The 26282-nt window shown below is 31.4% G+C and overlaps 4 protein-coding genes across 4 annotated transcripts; 2 read left to right on the top strand and 2 right to left on the bottom strand.

Annotated features, from left to right (window-relative positions):
• Nucleotides 1-517: 517 nt before the first annotated feature.
• Nucleotides 518-2347, bottom strand: RIOK2 (RIO kinase 2). Its single transcript, XM_040721272.2, has 2 exons — nt 1639-2347; nt 518-1573 (listed from the first exon to the last, which is right to left on the bottom strand). The coding sequence occupies exons 1-2, from the start codon at nt 2134-2136 to the stop codon at nt 575-577; spliced, it is 1497 nt and encodes a 498-aa protein (XP_040577206.1). The 5' UTR covers nt 2137-2347; the 3' UTR covers nt 518-574.
• A 2300-nt stretch (nt 2348-4647) lies between these two features.
• Nucleotides 4648-5361, top strand: LOC121125910 (uncharacterized). Its single transcript, XM_040721168.2, has 2 exons — nt 4648-4906; nt 4987-5361. The coding sequence occupies exons 1-2, from the start codon at nt 4727-4729 to the stop codon at nt 5263-5265; spliced, it is 459 nt and encodes a 152-aa protein (XP_040577102.1). The 5' UTR covers nt 4648-4726; the 3' UTR covers nt 5266-5361.
• Nucleotides 5301-7289, bottom strand: LOC121125908 (prolyl 4-hydroxylase subunit alpha-1). Its single transcript, XM_040721166.2, has 2 exons — nt 5936-7289; nt 5301-5873 (listed from the first exon to the last, which is right to left on the bottom strand). The coding sequence occupies exons 1-2, from the start codon at nt 7181-7183 to the stop codon at nt 5397-5399; spliced, it is 1725 nt and encodes a 574-aa protein (XP_040577100.1). The 5' UTR covers nt 7184-7289; the 3' UTR covers nt 5301-5396.
• A 615-nt stretch (nt 7290-7904) lies between these two features.
• Nucleotides 7905-9365, top strand: LOC121125909 (distal membrane-arm assembly complex protein 2). The gene has a single exon (XM_040721167.2). It carries the CDS (start codon nt 8066-8068, stop codon nt 9146-9148), a length of 1083 nt encoding a protein of 360 aa, XP_040577101.1. The 5' UTR covers nt 7905-8065; the 3' UTR covers nt 9149-9365.
• The last annotated feature ends 16917 nt before the right edge of the window (nt 9366-26282 follow it).

Here is a 26282-nt window from a genome sequence, read left to right as displayed (position 1 = left end):
TTATTTTTTGTCATTTGAAATTTGCAAAATTCTTAGAACGCCTGATAATTATGCTAGAGAGCTATAACTGGTAGCATCAGATTTGGTGTCATACCAAGGAATTTAAATTGGTGTGCTTTGTCTTAATCGAGTAATAGGAACCACATTTATTCCGGAAAAACCTGCGTTTTTTTAACTATAAAATAAGATATGTTGCAAATTAAATTTGTATAAAGTACCTCTTAGTTAAAGAGAAATAACAAAAAAAAAAATCACTCGGTATTTTAATATCGAAGTTAGGTTCAATCAGTGTATGGACAATGGGGAACGTCAACTATTTGATGATTTCTAAAACTGTGTAAAACATAAATTTAAATGTAAACTATCATTACTAATTAAACTTGTTTTATTGCCTTTTGGAAAAGGGAAATTATGTTACTCCACACTTTATGTGACATTAGAAATAAGACATTATTTGATATAACAAATAAAAAGGTACTCGTCGAGTATATTGGAAATAATGCACTTATTCCAGGAATTTGTATTAAACTTATATGATTTTCTATTTCATTATCATAATAGCAGTTTACATAATTTAGTCATCTGCCCAAAATGCGGAAGTACTCGTCTTGATGTTAAATGTATTTTCTCTTCTAGATCTCGTAACAGCAGACGCTTCGCCCTTCGCACGAATCCTTTTCGTCTGTTCCTGCTTTCTACGTCTCTCTAAAGAGGCTTTAACACGCTTTTTGATAACATCTGGAGCAATGGTTGATCCCGTGGATGATGCAAAGCTGCGAACACTATGGGTATCATCATGGTATGAAAAATTAATAAGAGACGACACTTCGTCGTTTTCCTCTTCCTCAAGTGGAGGAGGAGGAGGGATTTCAGGAAAAGCCTCATCAGGGACCATTGAGGTTGAAGAAGACACAGAAGGAGATTGGATTTTAAGGTGAGAAAAGTCGGTTTTAAGTTCATTTTGAGATATTTCTGACAGGACTGGATCAGAGGCGAGTTCTTTTACGTTTACTACTCTTTGGATTATCTGAGTTTCCTCTTGCTCCTTATCTGATTCGCCATCAGTACCTTCTTCGTCGTCTTCATATTCTTGATCCTCCTCTTCGTCATCAATACCCAATTCTATAAGGATATCTTTTTCCATCTGTTTGGTCATACCTGAGGCACGGATCTCAGCATCTAATACATCTGTTCTTGTAACATCTTTGTTAAAATCCGGAAATGTATCTGACTCAAAATCAAACCGTCTTTTAAAGAATTCTCTAAGGCAAACCACATCCCTTTTGAAAAAAGTCTCTGCTTCTGGATGCATCACACTGATCATTTGTGGAAAATCAATGACGATGGGTTTTCCTTCATCTGTAATCATTATATTAAATTCATTGAAATCCCCATGTATAACACCATGGTTAGCAAATTTAATGTGAAGATTCATGAGGGACTCATAGAGCGCTCCAGGGTCGTCTACCTCTCGGATATTTTGTAGGGGCGTCCCATGGACATATGACATTACGACACAATGGCGATTGAAATCAATGGGCTCTGGCACTGGAAAGCCTCTATCGTAGAGTGCCTGAAAGGTAAATATGAGATTAAATACATATCCAATTGTAGAGACGATTAAATTGATGGACATACCTTCATGTATGCAAATTCTTTAGTGGCAGAGATCCTGGACAAGTAAATCCACGACATATTTCTTCTATTCTTGTGATAATCCCGTTTTTCCTTCACTTTCCGGAAACAGATTCTACCTAAGCGATGTAGTTTGAGAGCAAGATCCCGCCCCTCGTTGTCATTAACAATATACACATTGGACTCTTTCCCACATCCGATCTGGTTGCCAAATCCACTCACAGATTCCCTTGCTGCAAGGGCTTTGAGTGATAAATAATCGTAGCCCAGGTTTGTAAGACGATAACCATCATAGCGTTTGCCGCGCTCATACTGGACCAAACGATGTTTACTCAACTCACGAAGAATACGATGAACTCCACCCGACTTAACGCTGGCAATTGCAGCCACAAGTGCCCCAGGGACGAGTTCGTGATTCTTCATACCCATTTCTACTCCCGTAAGGATGCGAAACTCGTCCTTACCCAAATACCGCAAAAGAGTTACATTTAACTTCCCCATATCTACGTCTAGGAGATTAAATATGTCAGCATGTATTATTTCGTCTCTCCAAGATCTCAAGGCCTGACACAACGTCAAGGAATCCACGTGCTGCCAAACGAAAAAGTGAATAAATAAACAAATAACTCGGAATTAATTATCAAAAAATAAACAAATATTGAAAAGGGAACTATCAATGAGGTCTACTAATATCTGGAGCGGATCAAGGCTCATCACTCAACCTCATGTGTGTATTTTTTATGCTTAAAAATTAAATGGTAAAATCTAATTGACTTTGTACACTATTAGTCCCTTTTTATTTCATTAGCAGAGAAGCTATGTAAAGTCAAGTTCTACCATTTATATATCTTCCACAACGAACTGAAATTAAAAAGTTTTTGTTTAAAAAAATTGCATAGAATAACTGTTTCAACCTAGAATTACAACAGATGTGACCTTTAACATTTTTCTACAGGTCAATTACAAAAAATGAAGTTTAGATTGATCATTTTATCCGTTATAGTTAGGAATAATCTTATTGGCAAAGGATGTATAATATATAAAAAGTAAAGTTTAATATACAATTAAAAAAGAGAGAGGATTGAATGATGATTAATTGACTACAAATATTTATATTAAAGTAGATAGCATTGTGTGTGTGTCTGCCATTTTCATTACTTCAATGTGTATTATTAATTAATTTTGTTGTGTGTATATTAATACCATAATTACTATGTTGGGCTGATTCTAAGTTATTCATCATTACAAGTATTCATTAAATATTTTATTTTAAATTAGGAAATGTACACATCATAGTATTTGGTATATTTTTTGAATAAATGATAACCCAAGAATAAATTTAATAACTAATTAATAACACTACAGTTATTTATAGTAGAAATCGATGTTTTTTTTTTCTATTTTGACAATGATTGAATATCTAAAAGTATTTTATTAAGTATTAGTACAAAAAATTATAATTTCAGATGTGTTCTGATTATGGTTTACTTTATTTATATGTAAAATAATAATAATCTAATGAATTTATCAACAAAATGATGGTGATATCCTAACTTAATACTTTGTAAAATCTAATTTTCTATTCAAACATTTCAATGATTATTCATACAAAAATTATAAGTATATTTTAGAAGAAAGTAGCAAAATAATAATTCAAGAACTAAGCTTACTGAAAGCATCACATTCAATTCGCTCAGCAAAATGAGCGAATGTGAAGCCTGTGCAGTAATTCCCATTTTTTTTTTTTGAGTTCCACTCTAAAAATATATGGCTAGAAAATATGTGACCCATACACCTCTCATTGAGAGATAAATATCAATTTTGGAGTGCATTTTATACAAATAGATTACTTAAAGACCATTTATTAACCACGCAAATAATATATGTTGATCAGAAATTGACTATATTGATCAGAAATATAGTCGAATACAACGAAGAAATACTTAAATATATTGCAAATATAAAATCCGCGCTATAACATATGTATTATTTGGAATAATTTCTATACTACCAATTATCCTTTTGCGATAAAAAAAAAAGTCGAAATTGAGACAAACAAGCAAATAACATTATAGGCTCTGCAAATGGGTTTATAAACGAATCAATGTCTTAATTTGACGGGTGTGCATTGAGCAAAACAGGTTCATTCTCTGTTTAATTTTGAATACACCAACTCAATGATAATTGATAATCCTCTACATTAAGCTGCAATTTGTAATTATTTTTGATATACATAAGTTAACATGGAAAATGTCTTTTCACATAAATAATTTGAGCCAAATTAAATGGCTAAATCAAAAGCTGCTTTTGCCAGAAATGGGTACTCATTCATCACAGAAGTCCAGAAATCGCCAAGTTTTTTAGAATCAAAATCTATTTTTAGTGTTTGGTCACATATATCAGAGCCCTATAAGGTATTATAGGTCTTACTGATCTACTTATAGAGCTCTAACATATATGAACGTTCGATAAGTGCATTTTTCATGTCCTCATGAGGTTGAGTGACTAAACCTGGTTCCACTCCGGATATTAGTAGAATAAAGTAAAGATAACTCCTTGGAACTATACTATTAATGCTTTAGCTACTATTATGTGTCTCTCTCAAGCCATGGACTCAATCTCCCATGCAACAAATTAAGGAGCGTTTTGATCTGACGTCCCAATTTTGATATCGTCAATTATGGGGGTCTTAACAACCAATTTTTATAATGAGGCATGAAAAATTTAAACCTTACTGTCTATAATAAATTTATCCCTATATTGTCGAGTTTCTTTATATATATATATTATCCTAAAATGTATTAAAAAATAGGTTATTACATCATTATACAATCATTTTTCCGTCTTGTAGATAGTTATAAACTATTATAATGGAAAAAATTAGATATTTCTCTCTAATTATCCTATTTTTCATCTCCCTAATTGTTGAAAAAAATAATATACGTACGTATGTACAAACATTGCCATTTAGGGGATAGCAGACGCTGTTAGACACATTATGGACGAAAAAAATATCAGTCACGTGACGGAATCGTTACTAAGTTCATAAATAGAATATATATTGGAAATCCAATTATTATTATTAATCATAATGTCGGCTCTTCTTCGTTCTCGGGCATTTCTTCTTGGAAACATACGATGGAAATCTACTTCGAAAAAATCAATAAATCCTTTATCTCCGATGAGGAATCCCGTGTCAGTCATATATGGAGAAGAACACGCCATTTTAGATGCTAAAAAAGGGATTGTTGCCGACAATAAACCTTTTAAAGTGAGCCCCAACGCACTGTTATTACTTAAAATTTAGTGAACCTCTTCTATTATTAATGATCTTATTTGTTTTTATTGTAGTTTCGAGTGGAAAAATACGTGGAATATACTTGGTGTGGCTGTGGATTGGCACATGAGCAACCCTTTTGCGACCTCACCTGTCGAAGTAAATATTGGAAAAGGATTTATAAGGAGCAGGGTGGACCTCTCACATATATCGCTCCGGAATCCGGAGATGTTTGGTTCTGTAACTGCAAGCAAACAAATAAGGCACCCTTTTGTGATGGATCACATCGAAAATCTGAGATACAAGAAATGAGGATTGATGGAAAATTCGAATTATTTGAGCCTAAGAGCTAATCATAAACTCGTATCAAAATAATTTCATTCGCATATTTTACTATTCATACAGCTAGCATCAGTGTACTAATATATTCTGACTCATTGTTATCGTAATATTGACAAATTATTGCGTGTTTTTTTTTTCTTCTTCAAAAATGTTCAAGAGCTGGTCGAATATCCATATTTGAACTCAGTTTTAAAGGGCACGGATAGAGATGCATTTGTACATTTGAAGCGATCCACTTATTGGTTATCCATTTGGATCCAACTAGTACGGGACATCCACCATGTAGAGTCCGTGTGTCAAGTGTTCCATCACTTAACAAATTGATCCAAAAAACGGCATCCCCCCTTTGCGCGTTAGAATAAATGTTTATTTTCGGAAAAACAGTGGCTCCACCCATTGGCACATCTCTGAGATACACCATGAATGTTGCTAGTCGATCTCCGTAGTTTTCATAGCCAAATCTCGTTATTTCATCAACTGGAGGATACTCAAAATGCCCACGAGCGTCAAAATGGACGTCATATTGACCACCAAGTCCATAGTTTGCAATTTGATATGCTTCTGCCGACCAAGCATCCTCCACGTTTAACTTGGTAGCCCTTCCTATTCGCTTTGTAATCTAGTGAGTGGAAAATGAATGAATTAATTATTTGGAATATGTAAAGCAAGAGAATCAATTACTCTAAAGCCTATCTCATTTAGTATGACAAGATGATCTTTGTAATTTCCAGGGAAATGGGGTCTACCAGTCCCTTTGGTTATCATTTGTATTTCTTCTTCCGTGAGAAATTGTGAGATATTGAATGTGGACTCTTGAAGCCATATCTGTTTACTTGTCCTGATGAGCTCACCCTTTTCCTCTTTTCCCTCCACTTCTGTCAAAGATCCCGTTTGACTTCTTCTAAGTCTCCTTCCAGCAATGTCTGTAAAATGTTTAGTTTCGACATCACTCATGAAATCCCTAAAGATGACAATGAATGGAGATTCGCTCAAGAGTTCCATTTTGAAAGGTAAGAGCTTATAAAAGGGATTATCATTATGGATCAAGTAACATCTCTCATGGGATTCAAGCACTTTTTCCTTCTTTCGACAATGCTTGTGAAAGAGTGCACTATCTTTATATTTTAGTGATTCATAATTATCTTCAATCGTTGGCCGATATCGAATATCCTCTCCTGTCTTTAAGATTTTCTTGTATTTCTTCTTTTTCCTAAGTTCTTTACTGAAAGGCACTCTGAATGTTCTATGCCTCTTCCCAATTGGACCTCTGAGCTGAAGAAGTTTGTCATGCATAATGATGGATTTGTCAAGTTCTTTTTTATAGATTTGATACTCTTCTTTTTTGCCACTATATGCCTGCAATGAATGCTGCATCATTGTAATTCCCGTGTCATACCAACCTCTGTTAATAGAACTGATTCCGATATCCGTCAATATGGACCATCCTGGAGGAATAAGACTCATATGCTCTCCAATTTTACCGAGTTTACAAAATTCTGTAAGATTTAACTGATATGCCTCTATTAAAAGACTCAATCCTGAGCAGGCCTCATAATAGTCATCTACTGTTGGAAAGTAATTAGTATAATTTAAAAAATATGTATAATTTGAGATCCAAGGTTTTAATTGCAAGGATTGCCATCCTGTTCTTCTAGCCAAATTAAGGGCATTAATGGGATGAGAGGCGTAGTCCTCTCCTTTAATTGACTTCAGCTTCTTCAAGAAAGTGTCTGGATATATTGAATTGAGAGTCTTATGAAATTCTGGTTCTTGTAGAGGAAGAGATTTGAGTGATTCTACAAATTTGGTCTCTAATTCAAAGAGTTGAGCAATTTGGTGTGTGGAGGAAAGAGTGAGTCTCCCAATGGCCTCATTCGAAGGGGAACAACGTAATATGAAAAAGAGGATAATATATACTAACAATGACATATCAAAGAGTCTTAACAATTGAAATTCTTAAAGAATAATATATTTTTTGCTGAGTAAAATGAAGGTAAATTTGAATTTAAGTGTGTATCTACATTGCATATCTTTCCGTGAGACAAGAGTCAATGTGAATCGTATTTGAAGGATTATTTTGCATCAATTTTATACATTTGGTACATTGTTATTACGGGTATTAATTGGAGATGGCGTTATGTATTAAATTAGCAAGGCTTTTTCATGGAGTTACATAGGGAAGGCGGTGATAGGCTGTTAGTCATAATTTTTTCAGTCTTCAGTTAATTCGAGTCAATTTTTTTTTAACTGATGTAAAGAAACTGTTTATTTCTTAAAACCTTTGTATAGAATTGAAAAATAATTAATCGCCGATAGGCGACACGATATAAAAATTAATAATGTTGGCATGCTTAGATGATAAAATATATATTTATTTCAACTTTGACACACTTTGATTGTTTGGGTAGGTGAAGTCTCCAAACATTCCTAGGTCCTATAAATAAAGACCCCATTTCTTGCTTTCGATCCAATCTTACCTAGGCTGGGACCATACAAATATACTTTATATGATCTATGATCAATTTTTGCATAATCATCATGCCAAGTACTGGAAATCCTTCCTTTAAAATTAGTCATCTCATTGATTCTTTGGTTGTAACTTGTACAATTTGATTATACAAGTTACAACATGTACATACAAGTTAGATTTGATTTGTTTGTTATTGTTTGACTTAACGCCGTCACATAATAACGAGAGCAATGAAATAAAAGGACTACAGTCAGCAGCTGAGGCAACACTTTCTTTAATCTTCTATAATAGTACTTGAACGTACACGAATGACCGGCCACGGATGAAAACAAACTGAAAGCATGCTTCGAAAGCCCATTTCCTCATGGATGACCCTTCAAAAGAGATACATATATTTTCCTTGGGGTCACACCACTGAAGAATCCCTACGAGCCAAACAATTGCGGAAGGAAAGACAGATCTTGAAAATGGCTCCTACTGCTCCTAGGAAGGAATCAATCCCTAGCTCTTCCATCAAAGATCAAATCCTTCTTTCGAACAAGGCCTCCAGTCATGTTCCCGTTCTGGAATCTAGCACTAGCTTGATGGTTACTAAAGAAGAGGAATATCTGGCCCTCAAAAGGAATTATCTCCCTAGTCGTATCGATGATGAACTCGAGGTATTTCATGACCCTGCCAAGGGACCTTTTATGGAGAGAACTCATTCCCAATGGACCAGAAAGCTGTGGTTACCACCCATGTCCTTCATCACAAACTATGACTATTATGTTCAAGAAGAGCGAAAGAGTCAACTCACTTCCCTCATTAAAGTCCAATTACTGGACGAGGATAGACTCTCTGCACTTGGGCCCGATCTATCTGCCGCTTGGTTCCTCATCTCTAGAAATTGTAAGATCAAGTTCAAAGACAACGATACATGGATTGAGGTAAATTCACAGAAAAAGATCAATTCGCCGCTCCCTGCCACCTATGAGCCAGGTTATTACTTGGAAGGGATTGAGGCATCTCGCTCCCTTCTAATATATGAAGGTCTCCAAAATCTCAGAAATCTTCAGTTTCTCAAACACTTTGACGTCTCCTACTGTGAGATGGTGGATGAGTGGTTCATAGATCGCATTGCAGGAGAGTATCGGGACTCATTAGAGTATTTGGATATATCGGGTTGTTATCGTTTGGATTGGAACGGCATTGAACCTCTAGCGAGATTTAAAAAATTAAAAGTCCTTGTTTTAAGGGATTTAGATCATATTAAGGATCTGAAGCTTCTGTGTCTCTTACTCCTTGAATTGAATCCGGATTTAGATATACGAGGTGTTGATTACATTGATGTTGAGCTTCTCAAAGCCTCAGGTAATGAAGAACTGTTAGATGATTTTGACAAAGAATTGTTGTATCTCCAAGAGGGCTTGGAAGTCAAGTCCTAGTCGTGTCACGAATCGTAATTTTAATGAAAGTAATACATTCAGATTAGAGCTCTTTTTCATCATAACTTTACGTCACCATCATAACCGATAGAGGCACAAGGTTACTATTTATATATTATCATTATGAATATTGGACTGAAAAAATATTTTCAAGCAATAATTACATTTGTTATTAAATTCTTGTAGAAAATTATATAATAGATTTAATTATACTCTAGTTTTGACATTATTATACAATTTCATTTTGATCCTAAATTTGGGTGTTCATATGTTAAGGTGTTCATGAAATTACACAATTTTCAAATTTTGCGTTCATAATTCCTATAATAAATGAATATTCTGCATATTTATGCATACATATTAATGACATTTCCCATTACAGGCGATTGGCTAATTAATTTACCACTTCGTTTATGTAAGTATAAATTGTTTTATCTACATGCAACACAAAATAATTTATTTTGGTATATCTGTCCTCTGAAGTACTTAACTATAGTAATTAAGCAAATTGAATGGTTTGAATCTTTAAATTAAATCTAGGCATTATCAATCTAAGATATAAAAATATAGTCAATGTAGATCATGAAGTCGTTGAACATGTAGGACTAAGCGTGTATATATATCATATACATCTTCATGAGCTAAAAAATAACAATGTAGTCGTATTAATCGTTTTTTGTTAGTGACTGATCTAGAGAGTCATCTCAACATATTTAAAAAGTTATTATCGTTATTCTTTAGGAGGAAACTTATATCATATGAATTAAGTATATAAGTATTGAGTTGTTGCGTGTGAGTATGCTCATGATGAACAGAGAGGATTTCTTGAGAAGTAATCTACGTTATTATTAAAGTAAAAAAACAAAAATTTATAATCTTATTAAAATATAGCATAGTATACTGGAAAAATAATTCGTTAAAACATGCGGACAAACGAAAATTATAGTACAATCAAGAATATTTAAAATATATATTTAGAAATCACATTAATTGAACGATGAACTAAAAAAAAGAGCTTAAATTTTCTATAAAACATTTGCATAAACAACATTTTTGTTAATGCAACCTCTATTCGGACTCCCTCAAAATATCATTGTTAAGTCGTCTGCATAACATGGACATTAAAAATTTGAGTGTGGCAACTGAAAACCTTTTATTCCATCTCTCTGCTCTATTTCTTGTATTAGCCCATCAAGGAATATAATAAAAAACCTTAGCAACATCCACTGCCATCACTGTTAAGTCATTATTAGACTCGACAAGAGTCTGTAGCGTAATATGGATACTATCCATGATCTTGTTTTTACAAAACCATATTGTGATCCATGTAAAAGTAAGAACGTTTTCATAAAACAAGATTAAAATCGGAGCAAGATGGTAGATATATTTTTTATAAAATTCAAAGGTAAAACCCGATGGACCAGAGGATTTATTTAATTTTACATTTTTATCCATAGTACATGTAATTTCTTCTATTGAAAGGTGACCGTTAACCATTTTGTTATCTTCGTTTGATAGCGAAAGTACTTTATCAGACCTGTATCTGAGGTCTTCACATAAAGAAGCATTTAATAAATGACATCTCACACATTTTGATGTATGATTGCAGTCGATACAACTAGACATATTGGAGTAAAACGACCACATCTCCTTGCAAACTAATTAAGGAGCATTCTATTCCATTCCATTTTAAAGTATGATTGATATAAGGTACTGGAAAGGTTATTTTTCTTGATTTCGATAAATCATCGATGCTCGTTATTTTCAATTTAACTCTATGGAAAAGGTCTGCTTCTCGATAAAGTTGCCCCAACATATTTTTTTTTTAATTTTTCAGGTATTAATTTTTTGTTTACATTTTCTACTTGATTCATTTGTCTGCTTATTTTCTCGGCACTTCTTGCACCTGCTTGTCAGCAAATACCTTTTATTTGGGTAAACATTTAAACTTTTAATTAAGTGAAAACGTCACTACCATTCTTAAAACTTGATTTTACATTTTCAATTTTATCATTTATTCCATTTTTCACATCAATCTCCTCCATTAGTAAAGAATTAAGCTTCCAAAGACCCATAATTCTTGCTTTCCTTAAAATGGGGCTCATTTCAATAAATAAACCACAATGATAATATATTTTAGTATCTATCACTTTGTATGACTTTAATGTGTCTGTTGGATAACCTTAAAATAGAAAAAGATCTATTCTCGAGGACACAGGTCTGGAAAATCTATCCACAGAAAAAAAAAAGTATGGCTATAATCTATTACAAAGTCAGCACAGCCACACACCCCGTGGGTCTTTAAAATAGAAGAGAGGTACGCCGAAGCTCGAGGATGATGTTTCGTTGTACGCAGACTATAATATGACCATATTTAAGTTTTATATTAAATTCTCCACTCATTGTGCTTGGTACACGTTATATAACAGCTGAAAGTTTTTCGTTAAAAAAAGCAGGATCGTCACAATTTGGCCATATACCCCAATTACATCAAGCAAAGAGCTTGATAACCTACATCAGACCTTGATTAGACTTCCATCAGAACAACGGTATTCGATTTTTAGCTGTAGGCTTTTTTTAATCTATAGTGAAACACCTCTTTTCGGATCAAACATACATAAAGAACCTATAACATGCATAATTCTAACAAAATCCACTGCTCAGACATTCTTACTTGAGACGATAGAAACATAAGGAAAACAACACACCACTCAATTTCTCCTACTTTTGGTTTAAAATTCAATAACAAAGGCTAAACATGATTTCAATTGTCATGTAAGAATTTTTATAACGGACAATGCAGCTAATGTAATTAAGATGATAAATTTGCAAAGAAAATCATAAGAGCCTGAGAGCTTTGTTCATACATATGGATGCACAGCTCACTCATTAAATGTTAATGCTCCTGCAAGAGCTATGCCGGAGCAAGATATTGATAGTAAGGTGGTCATTAAGGGGTATTGTCCAAAACGAAAATTGAAATAGCAAAAGTTTAACCCTCTCAAAAGTTACGTTTTGAAGTAAAACTTTTTAGTATGCGTAATATAAAAAAATATTTTTTTGAAGAATGTGTGTATTATGAAATAATGAAAATCTTATTTGTTTAAAAAAATTGTCAAGGGACTTTCCAAGGGTTCAAAGAGCAATAATGGGTTACCATCTGATAAAGAAAAGGTTTTATCATTTGATAAGACAAAATACAACTGTAAATACAATTTAAATACTACTCTATTTTAAATATAATGTAATCACACATGCCTAGATAAAAATAATTTTTCTACCAAACATCCTTATTCTAAAATGTTAGTGTATAATTACGAAATAAAGTTTTTATTGATTTCTTGTGTTCAAAAACAGTTATTGTACTGTTTCTTAGTTCTCATTTTTTTAGTCGGTTTCTCAATTACAGTGTTGATAAAATATAGGCAAAGTTGATAATATTGTAGAGAAAAACGCGTGCAAGGAGAAGGGGGAAAAATACATATGGTATCATTGTTTAAAATACTGATGTGATTATCATCTGCCTGCTTTATTATGATTTTTGAGGGTATAACGAATGTATTTATTAGCAAAATGTTTAATGAAGATTTACTACGTATAATTGACTTAGACATTTTTTATCCGTTACAGTAGATTTTATAACGTCACACTCCATGAAATTGTAATTCATTATGAACCATATTCTCAGAATAATAGCTAATGAATCGACAAAGTAGAGTATTTGAAATATATTTGAAGTTCCAAGTTTAAAAAAGAAGGCTTTAATTAAATATAATCTACATAATAAAAAATATACCATCATACATTTATGTTAAATATACAAAATTAAAAAATTGGAATCATATAACTAATAACAATAAATTATATATACAGAATATTGAAATAATAGATTGATCCAAATAATATTTCCTTGTTCTGACACCGGAATCCAGTTAAAGATGTCATAACTTTAGGTTGCAAAACACAAGCGAGACGTGGAGTTTAATCAAAAAGATAATCACCCCTCTTCTTTGAGATCTAACTAATCATTAATAATAAAGTAAATATCAAAATCATAAAATTACACAATAAATATACTAATAAAAAAAATGTTAGAAATAAATCCATCTTAAAGATTTAGAGCAAAAGCTATTTATGTAGTAATGTCCGGCGATATTACTCCTTATTAAGAGCATCAAAAAAGATATTTTCCCCCCTTATTTATGCTTATATAACAACATACTATTATCATGAAGGATATACACAATTGCTAGTTATAATGCTACACCCAATGTAACTACCCCTGTTGTTGTGACCATTTAAGCAGTTGTTTTTGTCTTTTATGAGTTTTCTGAACACCATTTGTTGGAGCCTATCAACCATAGCTAAGCCTTAAGTGATAAAAAAAGTAATATTTATTGATTATGTAATATTGGAAAACCTAATTATCATACCCAAGTCTTTAAGTGAAGAAACTAGTCTCAGACTAACTAGTTGCGAACCATCCAATGCTACTACTCCCGTTGTTGTAACCATTTAAGCACTTTTTTTTGCCATTGAATGAGTTGTGTATGATAGTTCTTGATAATTTTGGCTAAAATAGAATCATATTTTATGGTTATATTTAAAATAAAAAAAATTGAGATATTACAAAATTCAGAGTTCCATTTCGAAATTAGTAAATATTTTATACCTTTTACTGATAACTTGATCGTAATTTTATGTGGATTACTCAAAATATTTTTATATGTATTTCTGTAAATGACATCAGTACCAACATCCTCCATTAATTTAATGATGGTTCCTCGGGAAGGGATAGGTTTACCCGTGTATTCCTACATAAATTTTTTGAACGTAGATGATTAGCAATGGATAAGATTATATTACATGCAATAAGCATCTTTGTGAGATCAGAGTTACAGTCTGACTTGATGTATTCATCATTAACTTGATTTTTTAGATGAATATCCATGCTCTTGATATGAGATGAGGATAATGAGGGGCGTGTTATTCTAGACAGGGGACTAAAGGCACATTTATATCGACAAATCCGACAAGCCATCTGTTTCTCATCCGGTAAGTAATTCCCAAATTCCTGGGCCTCCATTTTCAGAAATCCAGACAGAAGGCGACGTTATTTTAGGCATTTTATTCAGTTCTCTATCGACTATCACCATCTAATATTATATTAATATTGAATAATAAAGGCGGGAATGATGACGTTCTTGATTGATAGAAGAAGATGTATATTATTTAATCAATGATGCCATAAGTATTTCTTCTCTTCTCCTCGCACGCTTTTCTATTCTTACCAAAATTATCACCCTTAATTATGGGACTTCTTCCCTTGTCCCTGTTCTATCCTCCACTCCCCATCTATACATATATATATCTTTGATACTCTAATACTAATTTATTCCGCCAGGGGTAACATATATATATATATACACAACAGACATGATATGTAATAGATTGAAAGGGCAAATTTTTTTAAACCAATATTTTTACAAATGCTAAACTAATATATTAAAAAAATGTTTGAGATTTTCGATTGTCTTTTTAATCTATTATCTTTTTCTCTGTCTGCTCTCGCGACGTAAAAGAATTTTCCTTGCTATTGCAAAGAATCATCACTCTATGTAATTTATCTTTATACACCGGATAGATGTAGTTTCGACAGCCACGCTAGCCCGTGGCAAGTAAATAAAACTACTTGGGCTAGTTTAAGGTGGCCTTTATCTATCCTATTTTGCCTAAGTAATACCGTACGCTAATCCTTGAACATGATGATCAAGAACTTATCGTTATTTATTCTTCTTTAAAATGAAGTACTTTTAACGTTAATATTTGTTGCTTTACTCATGGCATTAAATTAAAAAAATGGGCCGCTTGAAAGCGGAAACGATACGTATATATATTTTTTTAAATATGAATATTCAATGTTTTTGTTATTTATCCACTTACTTAATAGGTTTAGTGACTGTTAATACATACCATATGGCGCAGTCGATAAACCAGAACCAATCTTAATTAATATAATGAAAGAACTTAAAAGTAAGAAGCATTAATTTATAAAATCAAAAGTTAAAGCATTCAAAGGTCATGTCACCCGGAGAACAGAAATGAACAGAAGCTTTCAAACCCAATTCAATTAGTATAAGTTTCTCATCAAATAGCACCGGGAAGATTGCAAGTCTTAGAGGACGTATTATAACCACTGGAGTTCAAGTCTGGAACAAAGGAGCAACAAGAGGATATCTCGATGTTCATGGAAGAGAGAGGTCCCAGGGATGACAAAATTATGAAGGAACTCACGGAAAAAGTTTTAAAGACTTCAGGCAATTAGCAGGAGTTGATAGCTACTATCACGCAAAACAATCATCGAATTTAAGAATTGGGATTTTTAAAAACCAAGTTATTCGTTCCTGAAATTTTAGAAGAATTAAGGAAATATTTTCGATCTCAATATAACATCATTCTTGACAAAGTTAAATTCCATTCCATGTATCAAAAAGAAGGTAAATCATTTGAAGAGTTTTATGTAGAGTTAACTCGAACTGTAAATCGTGCCGATTAAATGAAAGATGTGGTAATAAGAACTGTTTAGAAGAAAATATCAAAGTTAGATTAACTGTGGGCCTATGGGATGAAGAAACGAGGAAAAGGCTTATCGCAATAGAAAAAGAAAAATACCTTTTCATAAAGTCCTTGATAGATGACGAGCTGAGGAAATGTCAAAGAGGGATGATGAAAAGTAAATTCTGTAATCGTCAACAAGATACCAATAGGAAAATTTAGGGATTAGTTGATTACAAATAAAAAATTATTTGATGATAATTTAGCATAATTTTTTATTTATTAATTATCAATTTTTAAAGCCGTTGAGCTACTTCTAAACATAGCTTATTTTGCCATACGATTTATCAATTTTATTTCATACTATATTCATACACTCTTAAAATCGATTGGTACTGTCCAGATATGAAACTATGTCAGGGAAGCTCGCCATTGGATAATTTGCCTTGGGGACGTTTATGGCCTTCCTTTTTTTAGAGTGGAATAGTTATGAGTTAAAAGTACTCCATACATATTTGTTCTTTTGCTAGGCGTGGGAACATCACTTTTTTACAAATCCCACATACATTTTCTTATTTTTTCATTTATATTCCATCCTAGGAATTCTAAACTTTTGCTTTTATGAGTGTGTCTTTAGCATCTTTATTTTATTATAGAACTAATAATAACTTGAAGGGTTTTCATTACACTTTCAAAAGTTAACCATCCACTCATCTGGGATCCTTAGAAAAGAAGATAACATTGCGATGTTAAAAAGTGTTCAATGTATTGATGGTCAAGAGGTTCCCACATCAAAAAAATGTAAAGATTTAAATCAAAGAATAAAAACTATTTCTGAAAGGTATACATCAAACGACAAATTCACCTAGTAGCAAGGAACTGCTAGAAATATTCACAATAATTGAATATATAGTTTGTAAGAATGCAAAGATTATATAATTTCTGTTTGTACCTATTTACTCAAGTATATAAATTTTGTTTACTTTTGTTAAAACTATATTTATTAATTTGATTAATATGATTTAAATTAATGATTCATTTATGTAATCCAGGGAATTTCAGAGTTTAACTGAACTTTCCCAGCCGATCTTTTAAATAGTAAAAATAAAATTAATCTTTATTTCATACTTTTGCATATTATTAAAAAATGCAAATATAAAATTTTGAACAAATTATTATCCTAGTTATTCATAAGCTAGACAATGATGAATAAATATTGTCACAAACATTCGGGATGAACAGTACTCTTCCCATCTTCAGTTATCATGGAATTAACAAAGTACCAACCATCCTTGTCTCCATCAAAATATTCTTGCTGCAATTGTTCAAGACAAAGCCAGCAATGTCTAGAAGGAACTTCCCAACTTGCCAAATATTGTTCATTTGTCAATTGCTTTTTGGTACTTTGAGGATTCCAATTGGAGGTTAGTATCTGAGAGTTATTATTTTTAATGGACTTCAGATGGGACACCATTAGTCCTTAAAATAGTAAATGTCATTGGCAATAGCGTCATTATGGACTTAATGGAATCAGATTCTTACTAAAGTAATTATTACCTGAATTTCATTGGTGCATCTTAAATTACCTCCAATTGTATTCATTAATAGAAACTTATCTTTAGATAAAAAGAAAAGCTTTAAGCACACATAAGAGGGCAATGGGTGGGGGCTCTTATCCTGTTCCTGTACGAGGCATTGGTTAGTAGTCAGATCTGGACAAAACTCGGATTTACATTTATTCAATGTACAAAGGGTTTATTTTCATAGTCTTGCTATGAGTCTTGGTAATGAAGTTTCTTGGACAAAATACTTCTCCAATTAAAACCCAACTATACCACCGTAACAACACTGGGGTGGTGAGTGGTTCAAGTTCTATGTGGTTTAGCACGTCACTTTAGAAGGGAACATGTCATAGTTGGTCATTTTTTTCTATTGTTCGTCAACAAAGACCGCTATGTCCGAACAGATGGATGGGTCAATGATGAAGACGTTAGATCCTTTAACAACCAGTATGTTGGATTTTCGCCATGTGTCCCTTAACTTAACAACATTCTTAATACTTAATTCTTGAAACTCTTAATACACTCCTTAATATGGAGATTATAATCACGAGGATATGTACCACTAATCATTTTAAAATATGGAACCGAGCTACTACAATCGATTGAGCGGATTTACATAACATGATGTTGCGTCTTGACGAAGGTGCCGAGGTTCCAGTTATTTATAAAGAGGAGAGATCCAGGACGACCGAGAGACAAATGAGGAGAAGGAAAGGCGTGGAGGAATAAGACAATACTTATTTAAAGGAACATCTGTATTATTATTAATACAAAAACCTACTCTAATACATACATAAAATAACCGACTACATATTTATACTTAAAACGAGATAAAAGACTGTACTTTACACATATATATATATACACAAGAAAATAAGAGAAGAGAACAAGGGGGAAGGAATCACGAATACATTACACATGACCGTGTTGTCGACAAACCGGAGGTAGAACGCCTTTGCTTTCTTTAATTTGAACTTGGGGAACCTGACCTGATCACCTATTCCATCACAAAATTAAATAGGTAACCTGAAGGATGCCTGACCTCACCTTCACGGTGTCACATCCCTCGATCGATTTTCCTCCCACCTTTATGTGTTTTTAAAAGAGAATTAGTCTTCTCAAGAAATTCTAAGCTAGCTCCCACTTGTTTTTGAAAGCAATGAGCTCACTCCCGCTCAATTAAAAATGAACAACAACCATTTTCTCACTCGAATAAGTAAATTTTAATTTGACAACTATTTATGATGGCAATTATATTCTTGATATTCAAATATGTTTATTATTTATTCCATTGTATGAAGGATCGTTTCAGTGAGGATTTAATAATTTATATTAGAGCAGAACAATACCAATGATGACTAATAACGTCATTTCATAAGAAACATTCATATTATATTTTACATGAAGGTCTACTTATGATATTTTTAATTTTGTCGTCTGTTTTATCCATACTCGTCATCTAATCCGTGTTTTGGTATTTAAGCAATTAATATTTCGAGTAGTAAATCGAAGTACGTGTGTTATTTGTTGATGTAGCTGTAGACTTTACCGCTCTGTCAATAGAAGTTATTGAGGTAGCATTAAAGGTTTTTTGTGAACTAATGTTCATAATTATTAGTTATAATTTATAAGATTTAAAAATTAAAGACTTAGTTATTTAGAACTGTTTTTTTTAAAGGTTTTCCTCTTTTGCCAGGGAGTGAATGTCTTTTAGTTAGAGTAAAGATTGCCTGTTTTGTCTGAGGAACTTCTACAACCTTATTAATTGTTCGTAGGTTGCATTCCTGACTATCACCTCCTTCAACAACATACAAAGAGCAAATGCTCGAGGGGGCTAACTCCGGGTTCTTGAGTAGAGTTGACGTTCATGTAGTACTAAGGAGGTATATTTTATTGTCTTGTATTTTTCAGAGAATCTAGCTCTTTCTTACCATTATCCTTTGATGGGACTAAAACCAACTCAGCAACATTCTTCTCTTGACTCAGTAAGCTAGGACTCTGCCAATTTTTGAAGGGTGCTGATAACTCACCTTTGATATTCACTGATCTTAATCTTACCGTGATTGCATAGCCTTCATCTATGTTTAAAAGGAAAACTGTTTGAACGTACACTTCCAAGTGTACAATATATTTTTTTTACCTCATCGGTGAAGAGTAGGGTGATTGATCTGCCTCAATCTCTTTCGATCTTGCTGGCAATTTGCATAGTCTTGTGGCTAGATATACTGAAGCTAAATCTGGATTTTTAAAAAAATTGACTAATTTCTAGTTTTGGCACATTGTTATTTTCTATCTGTGTTACTATGAAAAAAATCCTTTATTATAAGCTCACACATATCTATCTTGGTGATGTAACTCTATTTCATTGTTGATGTCAGCCACTTTAGAGGCTTAAACAATCAAGTTTTTAATAATTTTCCTTACAGATTACTTTTATTTAATTAAACTATAACTGTTTATCATTGGCATCAAGTAGTATTTAACGCAAGTGCTCTGGTTTTTAAAAAAATCCTTAATGTTATTTGATGAAGTTTAATCAAGATTGTTTGGAAATTTGTCCATTTTTAGAAGTAAAAATATTAACTTTGATCCCCCAAGATAGCTTCTACTTCGATTATGATACAATTTATAACGTCAATGAAAATACTCAATAAATTCCCTAATGAATAATTTCCCTTCCGAACTAGATTTGAAATTGAAGTGTCTCATATTAAATTTTTTTTGACAAAATAGAATAATTTTTTTGTCATTAATTCATAGTAAGATACTGTTTCAAACCTAAAATTTTAAATGGCTGTTTTCTGTTGAAGTATTTTATTTTATTCATTACAAAATATAAAATCTTATCATTTTTCAATTTTAACTTTTATTCTTTTTTATATTAGAAGAACATGGCCCTAAACATAAACTATAATTTTCAAAAATGTGAATATATTTTCATGATGAAATTAAAAAGGAATGTATGTCTTACAAATTGACAATATACTCTATCTTTTACATTTGATCAGAATACAATGAGTCTTATCTAACATGGAAAACTAATCCCAGTATTTTTTAATAATTATACATTAACTTTATGAAGTACTCTTAATCGTTTATTGTTTGCTAATTATGATATTGATAATTTGTTTATATATTATGTATTGAAACTTCTTCCGTTCGAACTGTCGTCCTTTTTTTTAATGTATTTATTATGTATATTTTAATTAACTATTTGTTCTCTGGTTTTGAACTCATATATATTGAAATTTCGATAGTATGTATGCATTGAAATTTTGGGAATAATTCTATAATTATTTATTAATTTTTAAGGTGAAATATACTTGAGACAAAATGGTTTAAGGCAAAAGTACCTAATGCCGAAACTCCACATTAGAAAAACTTGATTTTTGAGTAATCTAATTTAGATAGGGAAAAAATTCTTATAATTTCTCTAACATTATAATTTAATTCATTGAATGATCTTTTATGAACATTTTTTTTCATTCAGTTTCTATAACTTCAATTTGGTTCATTTTTTCAACTTATACAGTTTTATAGGCCATTAGTCTGGGCTACATATAAGTATTTGAAAGGCAAATTAATCATTTTTGAAACTGAAGAGTTATGAACCATAAACTAAAATACATCTACTTGACCCCATCTTACTCCCTCATTGAGGAATAGAGTTTTATCACGTAATGTTATCATTGCTGATGTCGGCCATTTTTGGGACCTGAACAACCAAGTTTTACAACAAGATAGTAAACTATTGGATGTCAAAATGGGCCAATATATAAAAGGACTTAAATATCTCTATATATCAAAAATCTTACACTCTATTACTTATTTGATTATACAAATGTGGTGCATCAACATAAAAACTATCTTGAACTAAAGTCATGAAAAGGAGAAAATCTCAATTTATGAGAGAAGAGTTAGAATTGTGGGGCTTGCTAGTTCTGCTATCGGTTTAATATATTTAGATGCATCTGTTCGATGCTGCATCCACCCATTGTTCCAATAAATTTATATAAGTATTCTAGGAGCACGCATCTTACTTTAAAGTTGATGTTCATGATCATATCCCTTTGGAGGAACTCTTTGATTCATTCTATAGCTCACATCTCCACTGATTGAGGGATGATTCATTGTGTAGATACACATTAACTTAAAAAGTCCGAGATTGTGACTTCTAATCTCATAGATCATTGATTCAAAGAATGCATTAGCTTCTCCAGAATATTTAAACTTGACCCACTGAGAAACAAAGAGAGTTATCATCCTCCAGCTACACCATTGAAACTCATTAATCTACTCTATCTTGTATGCTATCGTAAGAAAACTCTTTTATCAATTCGAGTCCTTTAGTGTTCTTGAAATTCATACCAAACAAATTACTCATTTTTAACATATTGATAAGTGATATCAATTCCATTTATATTATGAATTCATCCCATACAATCCTTACGAACAATTACACATTTAGTCATTTTCACTTCCCAATAGTTATTACTTCGATTTGTGATTAAAATTCCATAATTGAAAAATGATCTTAGACTCATCATCATTTGCATATTCAAAATAAAGGCGAGGGAATTAATTCGATAAAAAAAATCAAATAATGGAAAACTCATAAATGGGGAATTTAAATTTTGATGTTCCAATTTTTTATTTATTTATGCAAACCAATACTAAAACAATCGTATTATTATTTGGTAACATTTTAACCATTTTTGTTATAAAACGACTTATATTTAGCTCGTATGGGTAACATTTAATAATTATATTGATTTAATTTATTTGTGTGTGGATACTAAATCTTTGCAAGAGTAATATTTCAGTATAATAAGCATCAATCCAGTAACACATGTGGATATACGCAGAAATAACTTGTAGAATGAATATGTACCCTTTTTTCTCGATACTTATGTCTGCGGTACATATTATATTTTGCTCTTATATCCATAAATAGATTTTGTGAATTGTTGGTGCAACGTTATTATGTAATAACAAATTTAATTTTAACTTCTCAGACTTCTATTGGTAAACCATAATATAATTTCAATTTGAAACTCAGTCTAAATCATATCTATATCTACAAAAAGATTATTAATATATGTTTCCTATAAAAGTTTTTATATTTAATTATTAGTTATTTTAAAAATATTCATTAATTATATAGATACAGACGTTCAAAATTAATAGGGGACTATTTTATATAGTATTTATTTTTCTATATTTATATTATGAAAATGTATTAATATTTTAAGATCTGAATAAAATACTTTCTGGTATTCTCCATTCATTTTAAAATATTGTAATTCAACTTAAAATTGTATTTAAAAAATATTTTTTGTTTGTTAACTAATTTGCATTACAATCTCATCCAGGTATAACTCTAATCCAACTTCGAAGAAAATTCTTGTTTTTCAACGGGATGCTCATTCATGGATTGACCACTGAGTCCCGATTTACAACCTGGCACACAGCATGAAGCAGGCATTTCTAAATTTTCTATTCAAAGTAAACGGAAATAGTAAATGATCTTACAAACTCTTCAAAAATGAACTAATAAATCTGGGGATAAATATCTATGTCGGTATCAAGAAGATCAGCGTTTATCTGGATAGAACAAATATTTAAAACTTTTTTCAACAATAATTCATTTCAATAAATAAATAAATGTATTATAAATAATTATTAGTAATTTCGTTATAATAAATATGAATATTTGGAAATCAATCTGTACCAACATGACTTTGTTTTATTCTAATGTACAGAAGTTATTATTTTTACATTATGGAATATTTGAATGATTATATTTTTTTTCAGGTTTTTATTAATAATTCAATATATGTATTTGGAACAATTGGATCAGTGCTTACAAATTAAATGTTGTTTTTATTTTCACATTCATGCTTTTTTTTTTGTATAAATTAATTTCTTTATTTATTGATAAATTTATTTAATAATATCAAGTCGCATATTATATTTATGTGAGCTGTGTTTAGAAGGTAAATTGAGTGGGATATCTTTCCCAGTTCAATCTTATACAAGAGCCAATAGTATCCCAGAACTAGTTCATTAATGTGTGTAGTCCATTTCAAAATATTTCATTAAGTCACTGTAAATATTATATTTCGTTTATTGATGACAAGAGTAGGTATGCCATATGCATGGATACATGTAATGAGGAGTAAGGGTAAAGTCCTTGAAAAATGCGTACAATGGAATGAATGTATTAAACCCTATAACACAATCGACAAAATGGATCAAAAACTGAGAGGATGAATGGTACCATCGTTTGGAATTTAATTTTAGATTTATTTTCTAGTGCATCCTTTTTGTTTTTTTTTGTATAATAATCCCATATCTTTTCTCTTTTTCAGACAGGCCTTTGTTGAGGTATATTTCTCCAGGGTCTTCTTCAAATGTTCAAAGTCTTCTCTGATTGTTGAACAGCATCCCAGAATATGACTCACACTTTTTTTTATTCGTTTGCCACATCTCAAACACTTGAATCCATCCTCTTCGTCTATTCCCAGATTCCTATGAATAGTGATGCCGTTGCTACCTTGTACTTCCAAAGCATTTGAAACGTCGTAAGCTCCTCATTAAAAATTGTAGTAATCTTACTCCCTTATATTGTTATTGATTACCCCAGTTCTTTTAAGTAACGAAGAAAATTTTTTTCTTCCTCTTCCATCATCTCCCTTAAAAGTTAATTTGTGTGATTATTGGTGTTGTTGCTCATGTATTTCCGATATCTTGATTGGACTTGCGCTTTTAATAAGACCACCAATTGATAGTTGATATTTTCTGTAGATATTAATTCTTCAACTGTCTGAATATTTAATTTTTTAAACTTATTAATGTCTGCTTTTGAATCAATGAAATACTTCAAATTTAAATTTTTAAGTCTTGCAGAGGAACACTTTGATTTTTGATCAAGTCTTTAATGGCTTCAGACCATGGTGGTTCTAAAGAATCTTCTTGGTCAATTATATTTTCCCAAAGCATTCCATCCGTTAATTTTTTTTTTTTTTTAATTATCGAGGAAGACATTAAAGTCCAATGTTTATCGCTCCTAGTCCTCCTTTACTTTTTATTGTACATATTCTATCACTTTTTATATTTTTGGGACTTCCAAATACTCTTTACATATATTTTTGAAGTGTGCATTCAATTTTTGGATATCGTCAATGTAATTTTTATTTTTCGTATTGAGATTCCTAGTAACTGTTTTTTCTTGCATCCCTAATTTGGATAGTACTTTCTTATTTGGCATATTGTTAACAATGGTCTTTAGTTCAAATTTGTTTTAGGCCACTAATATTTTTAAATTCCTCCAAAATATTCATTAGGTCATTAATGTCGGTACCAATATATTTTTTTCCATCAAAAATGTGGCATTGTCTGCATAAAATAAATTTTGAATTTTTTACCATTTATTTGAGTTCCCTTCAATATTCCATCTGCTCTTCTCTGATGTGGTCTCACGGCAATATTGAATAGTAGGGACCTTAGTTGATCTTGTTGAGGGTATCCCTTATTTATTTTTTTATCTATTCCTCCTCCAATTGCAATGATTCTTTTCGATCCCATTGGGATTGATGATATCAGTTTGATAAGAGATGAGGGAATATCCAGTACATTTAGTTGATAAAGTATGTGGTTATGAGAGATCGTGTCAAAAGCTTTTTAAAGTTTATAAAAACTGTTGCTTTGTTAACTTTCTTTTTTGCTTGCCATCTTATCCATTCAAGGACAGATTGAACAGCATCGGTTAGTGATTTTTTTTTCCTAAAGCTAAATTGTGAGTTTGGAAGAGCTCCTTATAAAATTGTGTCAAGCCTTTCGGCTATTAGTGTTGTAAACATTATGTTATGTACATTTAAAATTTAAATTGGCCTCAGATTTTGAATGTAATTCGAATTTTTGCTTTTCTTCTTAAAGGGAACAATTATTCTATCTTTCATATTTTCTGAAGTTTTATTTCCTTGGCTCTTCCATTCTGGGATTTTGATCTGGAGAGTGAGACACCTTTTTAATAGCGTCAAAAGAATACAATAAAGTTATTTAAGGTGTTTCCATTGTGTTTGTTGTCACACTTTTTCACAACGTCCCCTTTTTTATTCGAAAAACCTATTAATTTGTACGTATCATTCAAAGGCTAAAATTCTCATAAATTTCATTCTGCTCAAGAAGTCTTCTCTTTTTTGTATTTGATTTTATATCTAATAAGACAGAAAAAAATGTTTATAGTTTTAAATGAAACTGTGTGATTAATCAGCAAATTAAAAACTTAATACTTCTATCCAAAAATATAATTGGTAGCCATAAATCTAATAATGTATATATATAACACATTTGTAAAAGGGTTTTAGTTTTGATAGGATGTGTAATAATTTATCATTTATATAAATAAAACTTATGTCTAATTAAAAAATTTTTTTATCATGTCATATCAGTTATCAATCCTTAGAGTTAATATTTTCATAGCTAGAGTAGTAGAAAATATGATATAAAAGAGTGAGCATTATCTTTTTTGTATAATGGTGCATCTGGATAATGTTTTTTACAAATAATCTTTCAATTTAATATTTACAACGTCGATTGTTCATCACGTCATATCAGTTAGAGTTAATATCTCTACGGTTAGTTTGAGCGATTTTTTTAAAATGTAATTTTGCATATGAATAATGTTTTTTTTTTTTTTTTAAATAATCAATTTCAATAATTTTTTAAATATTGCTTGGAATTAATTTTTTAATAATTTATAGAAATTTAAAGTGTCTGCCTGTTTGTTTATTTGCCAGTTTGACTTTGCACAACTTATTTTTCCAGGTATGTTTTTGTAGAACTGCATAACTATTAAATTTATGAAAAAAATGAAGCTATGAGATTGTAGCCAAAGGTTTGCGAGACATATTAAAAAAAAAAAAGTAGACTACATATTTATCTAATTAAATCAAAGTTTTTCTGTTAATCGACTCTTATTACTCCAATACTGGATACTCTCTCTATGTAAAATA

Source organism: Lepeophtheirus salmonis, chromosome 11, assembly GCF_016086655.4.
Source record: "Lepeophtheirus salmonis chromosome 11, UVic_Lsal_1.4, whole genome shotgun sequence".
Classification (NCBI taxonomy): domain Eukaryota; kingdom Metazoa; phylum Arthropoda; class Copepoda; order Siphonostomatoida; family Caligidae; genus Lepeophtheirus; species Lepeophtheirus salmonis.
This window is presented reverse-complemented; position numbering and strand designations above follow the sequence as displayed.